The 9,745-nt window shown below is 41.5% G+C and overlaps 1 protein-coding gene across 1 annotated transcript in view; it reads right to left on the reverse strand.

Annotated features, from left to right (window-relative positions):
* CC1H1orf87 (chromosome C1 C1orf87 homolog) overlaps nucleotides 1–3,570 on the reverse strand; it is an 80,200-nt gene extending 76,630 nt beyond the window's left edge. Inside the window, 2 exon segments of the mRNA XM_045035929.1 lie at nucleotides 2,205–2,324; nucleotides 3,392–3,570. Coding sequence (XP_044891864.1) covers nucleotides 2,205–2,311 — 107 coding nt within the window. The 5' untranslated portion in view covers nucleotides 2,312–2,324; nucleotides 3,392–3,570.
* Between the last annotated feature and the right edge of the window lie 6,175 nt (nucleotides 3,571–9,745).

Consider the following 9,745-nt stretch of genomic DNA (forward strand, 5'->3'; position numbering starts at 1 on the left):
TGTTTCTTACCTAGATTTTTGACTAACAGACTCATCAGATTCAGCTCAAAGAATAAGCCCTCTTGAGACCTGGGCTGAAGGGTATACACGGAGCACAACTAAAATGCTTCCAAGATAGATTTTAGGACGTGCCTGACACGACAGTGGTGGGTCTGTTTTTACCTCAGCAACAAGAACCTTTTGAGAATCATTTATTTTTGAACTATCCAGAAATATTTTAGCTAAGTGTGTTAATTAGTGGTCCTATGTAATTCCAGCCACGGTAACATCAAGCCCATAGAAAACAGAAACGAAACGACCTGTCTTGATGTTCTTTAAACTTTTTTGTCTTATGGTCGTCATAGAAGAAAAAGAACTGGGTCTTTTATTTCACAGTTCATGTATCTAACCTAATGTAGTCTTTTGTTTCCTGGATTCTGAAATTTAAAAAAAAATAAAGAGAAGAAAATAAAAGGCACCTTTTCATAAGACAAAGGAAATTTTTCCCTATTTAAAAGGACAAGGACCCTCCCCAACCAACCCTTTTAGGAACATATTGGACTCTGATACTCCTGGAAAAAGAAAGGGATTTGGGACACAAGGGGCTACAGAAAGAACCCCAGAGCAGAATGGAATTAGTACGGTAGTAATGTTGTCTCTGGATGGGAGGAGAACTGAGCCAGGCATCCAAACTGACCCCAGTACTTTCCTCGCCAAGCACGGACATTTAGTAGATCTTATCACTGTAACATTATTATATGATTATATCACAGTATCTTAGTTTTCTCATCTACAAAACAGAGATAAGTGGCCTCCCAGACATAGAATAAAAAAAGGGATGGCAAGCATTCCATAGAATGAGATTTTATGTTTTATTACATGTCTTGTATCCCTGGAAAAATATGCTTCAATAATAACAACAGAACCACTGAGTGAGCATCTTGAATACATTCCTGGGCACTGGAAAGGTGTTTTGCATACTTTTTCTCATTTGGTCCTCATAACAACCCTACTAGATACATGTGTCTTAGCCTTAATTAATAGATGGTAGAATCTGAGGCCAGAGACATTAATGAACTTTCTCAATGCCAAAAGGCCAGGAAGGCATGGAGCCAGGATTCAAATTCACATCTCTCAGCTCTGTAGGGATCCCAAATGCCGGACTCGTGGGCCGCAAAACTCCCTTGCTGTGCCAGACAGACATTACTAATTGATTATAGCACTCACTTTGGAATTTTTCTGGGCTGACAATACTGATGGTGGGGAGTTAAATTTACCCTGATAATGCCTATGCTCCATAACAGTGGTCCTGATGGCCTCATTTTCAGAGATTCCAATTCAGTAGGTCTTGGGTTAGATTCCAAATCTTTATTTGTAAGGGTTTTCTAGATGTTTCTGATGGCAGCCAGGTTTGGTTTCCACCACTTTCAGCACTTTTGTTTTGTGAGGCCAGATCTTATCTGTTTGTCTCTGTGTTTGGTCTGTTGGTGTCTGAAACCAATGGAAAAGCTATGGGAATAATCTCAGGAGGGAAAGGCCACGATTGACCAGCTGCTCTTTATGGAATGACACTAGAGCAAAGGCAGGTCTCGTGCTTTCTTTTTTCTTTTGTGAACCACCAAAATTCTGGAAGGAAGACCTAGTCATAGGCTTCTGTGCCAAATATCTGGTGAATTTTAAAGATCCGTGAGTGTCCTCCCTTACATGTGATTGTGATGAGTTGGAGGGAAGAAAGACCTCGTAGCTAAGCTCTGAGAAGCCCCTGCTTGGAGCAGTATAGACTATAAATAAGAGTAAATGAAAATCTTATAATTTATGATTCATTATTAATCCCACCCCTTTAATTCATAACAAATTGACTAACACTGACCCCCCCCACCCCCGCTAAAAAAATTACTACATGTAGTAGATTGCACACCTGATGAGGAGCAGCAGAAATACTCCATTAATATTTATAAATGTCTCTTTGCTTACATTCCTCATCTATTTGGAAAATCTGCCTAAGTAATTAAGGAGTAAGGGAAATTATAAAGATGAAAAATATCAGGAAAACAGTGCTTATGGAAGTTGTCAACACGATTTTGCTTCTACTGTTACTCCTTCATGACTTAATTTTCCATGGACAACATTTTAAAAATGTAAATTTCCAGATTAAAAAAAACCCAGCAACTCCAAACTTCATTATCTTCCCAGCAAAGCAGACATTTTTCAAACAGTAAACTTACATCTTTGGCTTCTCCACTAGGTACCGAAAGTGTTTACTTCCAATGATTTTCACCACCATCTCAGGCACTGCATCTGATCCACACGGAGTCTTCCAAACAGAAGACATGCTTCTCAAAATCCTTGGGTTGGAAAATAAGTAAACCTTTCATCGTCTGGATTTCCCATTAGTCAATTTACTGTTGTCAATTATAACAACAAAAATAGCAGCAGAACAAAGTGCTTTGCCTATCTTATCTCACTCGACATTCCTAATAAAGGCATGAGTAAGATATTCCTAATTACGATTATCATTCTTGTTTTAGTTGAGGGGACAGGCATAATGTACTTATGCAACTTACTCAATATCATAGAATCAGTAATTAGCAGATTTGGGAATCCCACTCAAGAGGTCCACCAAATCGGTCTGCTGAGCCATTTGGGCACTCTACCTTTCTGATATCAGGTGGTTTCCTTCCACCTTTCTTATGTGATTCTTGTGAAGTGAGAGAGGAAACCAGGGGTTTTCGTGGGTATGTGAAGATCTTATATTCATCTCTCATGCTCAGTTTCTCCTTTTACAAAACCAGGATAATTCCAATTTTATTCCCTGGGTTTTAGAGTGAATCCAATGAGATAATACATCTGAAGGAGTGCTGTACATAGGAAAGAGGGATTTTTGTTGTTATTGCTGATGTGTGTTTCTGCAACAATCCAGTGAATCTACAATTGAGATCCAGTATTAGATAAGTACTGGATGTTTATACAGATCTGATGCCAAGGGCAACTCAGATGTTCTATAAACCTGGCCCCAGGCTGATCACTCTCTTTCAGAGTCTGCTATTATTGAAAAGTCTTCAGAGGTCATTCTAATCCAAACGCTGGTTTTACAGACTAGTAAACCAAGGCCCAGAGAGGTGTATCATTTGACCAAACTCACACAGCGAGTGAGAACAGACCTGTTCCTAGTGTGCAGGTCTGAAGTAGACCAGCGCTCTTCCCAAGACCCCAACTTCACTTAGTGTGTGGCCAGCACGCAAGAAAGACCTGCTCTGCCACGATAGCCCTGTCCAGTGGAACCTGCAACCTCTGTGAAACTGTCTGAAACTTCAAGGACCACAGTTTGTGATTGTGGTGTCCACTGTCTGCCCAGCAGCTGCACGTCAGTCCTGAGCCCTTTCCTGGGATGAAACAGAGGGGGAGGCCTTACCCCGGAGGCGGCGTTTCCCCACCCAGGCAGCTCAGGGATACTCGGTCTGTGCTCTCCCAGGATCGCGACCAGAGACAGTCTGCGGGGGACCATGGTGGGGCGGGGGATTGGAGGCCAGGAGTCGGGCCAATCACCGGGCCCAGCGCGCGGGCGGGGCTGCTACCGCCGGGTCGCTAAGGACGCAGAGGCTGTTGCTGGGCGGGGTCCGAGTCTTCCTCCACCTGCTGGAGAGGGGAGGGGGTGGGCTCCTCCACAGGCGCCGGGGTGTGGCTGCAGACAGGCAAGTCTGAGTGTTCTCCCATCTGTGCTTTGGAGCTTCTCCAAGACATGTGAGCGTCTTTCTTGCAACTCCTTCGCTCACCTGTGTGATGAAATGAAATAAGAATATTTAAAAAAAATAAGTTTGAGTGGTATCTGTATGCCAGATTCCTCATTTGAGCCAGGCAACTATTATTACTTGGTAAGTTAACAATTACCAATAACATAGTTTTATCTATATTTTAAAGATTAAAAAAAAATAAGGCTTGGGGCTGTTGAGTAATTTCCCAATATCCCACAAAGGCAATTGACAGAGTGAAGATTTGAATATATTCCTACACATCCCAGATTTCCAGAAAGTTTTTATTGTTCAGAGACTAAAAGCAAACACGGGTAAAGACACTTTAAATGGATTCCAAAATGGTGTTAGTATTTCCAGCAGCAGCCCCAGTAACCATCTTGCCTATCTCCTGCCCTCTGGCTGTGCTGTGTTTTGTGATTTACTGTATCATCTACTGGCACATGCAGTGTGATGATGCACGCATCCCCCCTCTAGGGCTCTCTCTCTAGTGGCAGAGACACACAGGACATTCTGTGATATACAAAGTACCTTGGGGGAGGAAAGGGGACAGTTCCCTTTTTACTCTGCCAGCCCAGCCTTCACATGGTCGCCAGAGCAGTGTTCCCAAGGCCCAATTCTGATTAAGTCCCCACCTCAAGTCAAAGGACTCCCATCAGCCATGGCGGTTGTCCGTGGTTTCAAAGTCTTCCACACCCTATGCTCAAGCTACTTCTCCGGGGCTTTCTATACTCCATCCAACCCAGTCTACTAACTGGCCTGGCCTGAACCTACCTACCTACCTACCTACCTACCTTCCTTCCTTCCTTCCTTCCTTCCTTCCTTCCTTCCTTCCTTCCTTCCTCTTTCTTTCTTTCTTTCTTTCTTTCTTTCTTTCTTTCTTTCTTTCTTTCTTTCTCTTTCCTTCCTTCCTTCCTTCCTTCCTTCCTTCCTTCCTTCCTTCCTTCCTTTTCTTTCTTTCCCTTTCTTTCTTTCTTTCTTTCTTTCTTTCTTTCTTTCTTTCTTTCTTTCTCTTTCCTTCCTTCCTTCCTTTTCTTTCTTTCTCTTTCTTTCTTTCTTTCTTTCTTTCTTTCTTTCTTTCTTTCTTTCTTTCTTTCTTTCTTTCTTTCTTTCTTTCTTTCTTTCTTTCTTTCTTTCTTTCTTTCTTTCTTTCTTTCTTTCTTTCTTTCTTCTTTCTTTTTCTGTGCTTTATTCATTCTGTTCTCTCTGAACAAGACCCTTCATGTTTCCTCACAATCCATTCTTTAAGTTCCATCCCAAATGGTCAAGTGTATGCACCTGGGAATCGGATACCTTGGGTTCAGATCCTGGCTGTGTTAGTTCACAGTGATCTTGGCAAATCACTTAAAATCTTTGTGCCTTGGTTTCCTCTTCTATAAAATGAGGATGGCTTTTTGTGAAGATTAATTGAGTTATATAAGTAAAGCACTTAGAACAATGGCTGACACATAATGAGCAATATAAATGTTTGCTGTCATCATTATTATAATTATCTGTCACAAAGCCAAATCAGATCCCAGAAGCTGAAAATGGTTTCTCTGTTCTCTGTATAATTTGTGGTTTCTCTCTTCCATAAAATGTGTCTTCCTTTGCCTGATAGTGTGATTGCTTGTTTGCACTGGTTGCCATACCTTCCTGGATTTATGCCTGTTGTAGGCTGAATAATGGCCTCCTGGACATCCCCGCCCTAATCTTTAAAACCTGTTAATATTATCTTCTGTGGCAAAAGGGACTTTGTAGACGTGATTAAGAATCTTAAAATAGGGAGATTATCCTGGATTATCTAGGTGGGTCTTAAATATCATTGCAAGTGCCCTCAGGAGAGGGAGGTAGACAGATAATGGACTGTGAAAGAGGAAGGAGTAGATGTGACCATGGAAGCAAGAGGTTAGAATGATTTAAAGAAGGGGTTTGAGCCAAGGAATGCAGGTGGCCTCCAGAAGCCAGAAAAGGCAAAAAACAAAAACAAAAACAAAAAAAACAAAACAAAAACCTCCTCTGGAGGCTCCAGAAGGAACCAGATCCTACTAACTCCTTGTCATTAGCCCAGTGAGACTGATTTTGGGCACCTGGCCTCTAAAACGCTAAGAGAATAAAGCTGTGTTGTCATAAGCCACCAATTTTGTGATAATTGATTACAGCAGCCGTAGGAAACAAATGCAATGTTATTGAAGAACCCACTTCTTTTTTACAAATGTTTATTTTTGAGAGAGAGAGAGCACATGCGTGTGCACACGAGGGGGGAGGGGCAGAGAAAGAGCAGGAGAGAGGGGATCTGAAGCCAGCTCTACACTGACAGCAGAGAGCCTGATGTGGGGCTCGTGACCTGAGAGCCTGATCACCAGGAGATGGTGTGTGACCTGAGCCCATGTCAGAAGCTTAACTGACTGAGCCACCCAAGTGCACCAGGACCCACTTCTTCATAGAACTGATCACATTCTATGGCTCAAGGAGGCCAAACAGAATTCTTGTTGAGGACCGCTGTACAGGTATTGGATAAAAAGGAGGCCTTCTGTCTGTTGGGGTTACTAAGGTGTGAGGATACGATATTGAGGTTGTTGGCAGATATTTATGTCAACACATATGCCTTTTCAGCAGATGAGGAGGAAGCCAGATCAGAGCTGAAAATGGAGCCAGTGTGGGGAAGGGAGTGACAATGAAGAGCCTGGATCCAGCTATGCTTGAAGCTAGCAAGATTCTAGGCCTCCTAAACACTGAAGAGAAAAATGTAGCTCTTGCTGAAAAGATATTGTGAAATGAGCTTCATTAATCTTTACCTAAAGAGTCCTGGCGAATGCAGAGACTTTTAAAACTTCAGGTTGCTAAGGTTCGTATGTGGGCTGCAGTTAATTGATTGGTATTTTAAATTTCACTGTTAATTCTGTGATAGACCTTGAAGAATTCAATCAATTTTGATCAAATCAGTTATTCTACTAAAGGCTCCCTTTGACCTTATCTTGACCTAAAGATTTTATAAATGCCAACTTGAAACACAATGACATAGAGGGAGGATTTCCACTGCAGCTTTTTTATTAGTTTGAAGGTATCCACTTGAAATTGGATATATTTCTTTCAGATCCAAGGGAACCTCTGCTTTGCCATTTCCTAGCCAAATGAACTTGAGTAAGCAATTTAACTCTTACCTTCAGGTGGAGACAAACAATAATTATCCTGAAGATTGCTATCAGGATTAGAGATAGCATTCCTAGAGCCCCTGACATATAATAAGCTTTCATAAATTGTAATCAATAGCAGCTAACGTTTAGTGAATATTTATTATGTGCCAGACATTGTACTAAAAGCTTTTTTAAAAAAAATGTTTATTTATTTATTTATTTTATGTGTGTGTGTGTGTGTGTGTGTGTGAGAGAGAGAGAGAGAGAGAGACAGAGACAGAGACAGAGAGAGACAGAGACAGAGAGAGACAGAGACAGAGGCAGAAAATCCCAAGCAGGCTCCACCCTGCTGTAGATTCAATGTGGAACCCAATGTGAGGCTTGTTCTCCCAACTTGAAGATCACTACCAGAGCTGATATCAAGAGTGGGATGCTTAACTGACTGAGAGACCCAGGCACCCCATCCTTTTTTTTTTTTTTTTTTTTTTACATAGGCTCCTCGCTCAACACGGAGCCCAATGTGAGGCTTGAACTCACAACCCTGAGATAAGCCCTGAGCTGATATCAAGAGTCAGTTGCTTAACCAACTGAGCCACACAAGTCCCCCTGTGCTGTTCATTCAATATCTTGTCTTATGGATTTAATATCTCCATTTTAGAGGTGAGGAATCCAAGGTTTAGAGAAGATAACTTGCTAGAGAGAGCATAGCTGGGAAGAATCAGAGCTGCAAAAAAAATCCAGGTGTGTCTAATTCTAGAAGTACCCTTTATAGCCACTACTCCATACCTCCTCTGTGGAAGTTAGCCATTATTGTCAGTATTGTTATTAATGTTGATGTTTTCATTGGCACTGTTTTAAGGCTCTAGTTCCCTTAGAGAATGCAGATTCTATGCTAGAATTTTTTTTTAATGTTTATTTATTTTAGAGAGAGAGGGAGAGATGGAGCACAAGCAGGGGAGGAGCAGAGAGAGAGGGAGACAGAATCAGAAGCAGGCTCCAGGCTCTGAGCTGTCAGCACAAAGCCTGATGTGGGGCTTGTACCCACAGACCATGACCTGAACTGAAGTGGGACGCCCAAATGACTGAGCCACCCAGGTGCATCCTATGATAGAATTCCTAATGAGGAGTGGCCTCTTCTTATCTGGGATTTTCTACTTCACACTCTGGTTTACGAAATGACATAACCAAGAAACATCTCTCTAGTGGTTTATATTAAACAAGGCAAAACAAAAAGCTATGTAATAAATGTCTCCAGAAGATTAAATACTGTGGTTAAAACTGTCCTTGAATTCAACAGCTTTAGATTACAAGTCACCAGAGAAGGATTCCAGAGAAACATCTTCCAATGGAGACAGCTCTCTTTCTTTCTCCGAAGAAAGATGAATAGCTATAATAAGGAAACCAAAGAATGCTTCCTCCTAAAACTTCACGATTTTACATTTACCATCAAGTAAAGAAAAGGAAAAAAAAATGCCTCCAAAAAATGTTTTGTTTTTGCCCATATAAGTCAAAGTAGAATGAGTTTATAAATAGGAAACAATAAAGCACTGCTCTTTTGAACAGTTTAATCGCAGATATGTAAAAATGAGGCATTTTGCGTTGAAGTCCCTGTTCAAAAATAGAGAAAAATACTGATGTTAAACTGAACTGTATTGCAAAGAATTCGGGGCTTTACACATTTACCCCCTGATAAACATATGGGACCCAAGCCAATGATCTTCTTTATGACTAAGGAAGGACTGTGGGTAAAAAGATGAGCAAATGACAGGACGATTTTCTAACAGACTGCAAAGATGGCTGAGTTTCTTTTCCTTTTTAAAACCCTCTCCTGGCTCTGGAGAAAGAAGATCACGTGGCATACTGATTAGATGGGCCAATTTGGGGCCCTGTGTTAATTTACTAGGGTTGCCATAACAAAGTACAACAAAGTAGGGACGTTATAAAAAACAGAAATTTATTATTTTACAATTCTGGAGGCTAGAAGTCCAAAAAGGTATCAGTAGGGTTGGTGCCTTATGAGGGTGGTGAGGGAGAATCTGTTCCATGCTTATGTCTTGCTTTTGGTGGTTTACTGACAATATTTGGCATTCCTTGGCTTGTGGATTTCAGCCTTTATGTTGGCTCACGTGGTATTCTCCCTGTGTGGGCCTCTGTGCCCACTCTACTCCAGGATAACTTCATCTTAACTGATTACCTCCACAATCACCCTATTTCCACATAAGGTCACATTCTAAGGTCCTGGGGGTTAGGATTTCAACACACGAATTTTGGTGGGATACAATTTGCTATCAACGGAATGTCTGTGGACCCCCACAGATTCGTATGTTGAATCCCTAATTCCCAATGTGTTGGTATTTGAGGTGGGGCCTTTGGGAGGTCATTAACTTTAAGTGAGATCATAAGGGTTGGGCCCTCATGACGGGATTAGTGCCCTTAAAGGGAAATGAAGGGACTAGGGCTCCCTCTCTCTCCATGCTGTGAGGGTACAACAAGAAGACATACCTCTGCAAACCAGGAAGAAGGCTGTGTTTCAGAACTGTCTCCTTGATGTTGGACTTCCCCAACTTCAGGACTGTGAGAAAAGAGTGGTTGCTATTTAAGCTATTCAATCTGTGGTATTTTTCTTATAGCAACTTGAACTAAGACACAATTCAACCCAATACAAGCCCTAACTGCTTGGTTTCCAAACCTTGCTCTGCACGTAGGATGAGTTACTTCAGGCAAACCACTTTGCCTTTCTGTAACTTTATTTCTTCATGGGTAATACCAATACCTACAGTAATGCAAAGTTGAAAGGAATGAGCAAATGTTTAGAACAGTGTTTGGTATCTGGTAAGAATTTGTTGCCATTAGCCTTACCTCCTTAAAATAATATAGGCATCCTTTATTATGGCCCCCTTG

This window comes from Felis catus, chromosome C1, assembly GCF_018350175.1.
Source record: "Felis catus isolate Fca126 chromosome C1, F.catus_Fca126_mat1.0, whole genome shotgun sequence".
Taxonomy (NCBI): domain Eukaryota; kingdom Metazoa; phylum Chordata; class Mammalia; order Carnivora; family Felidae; genus Felis; species Felis catus.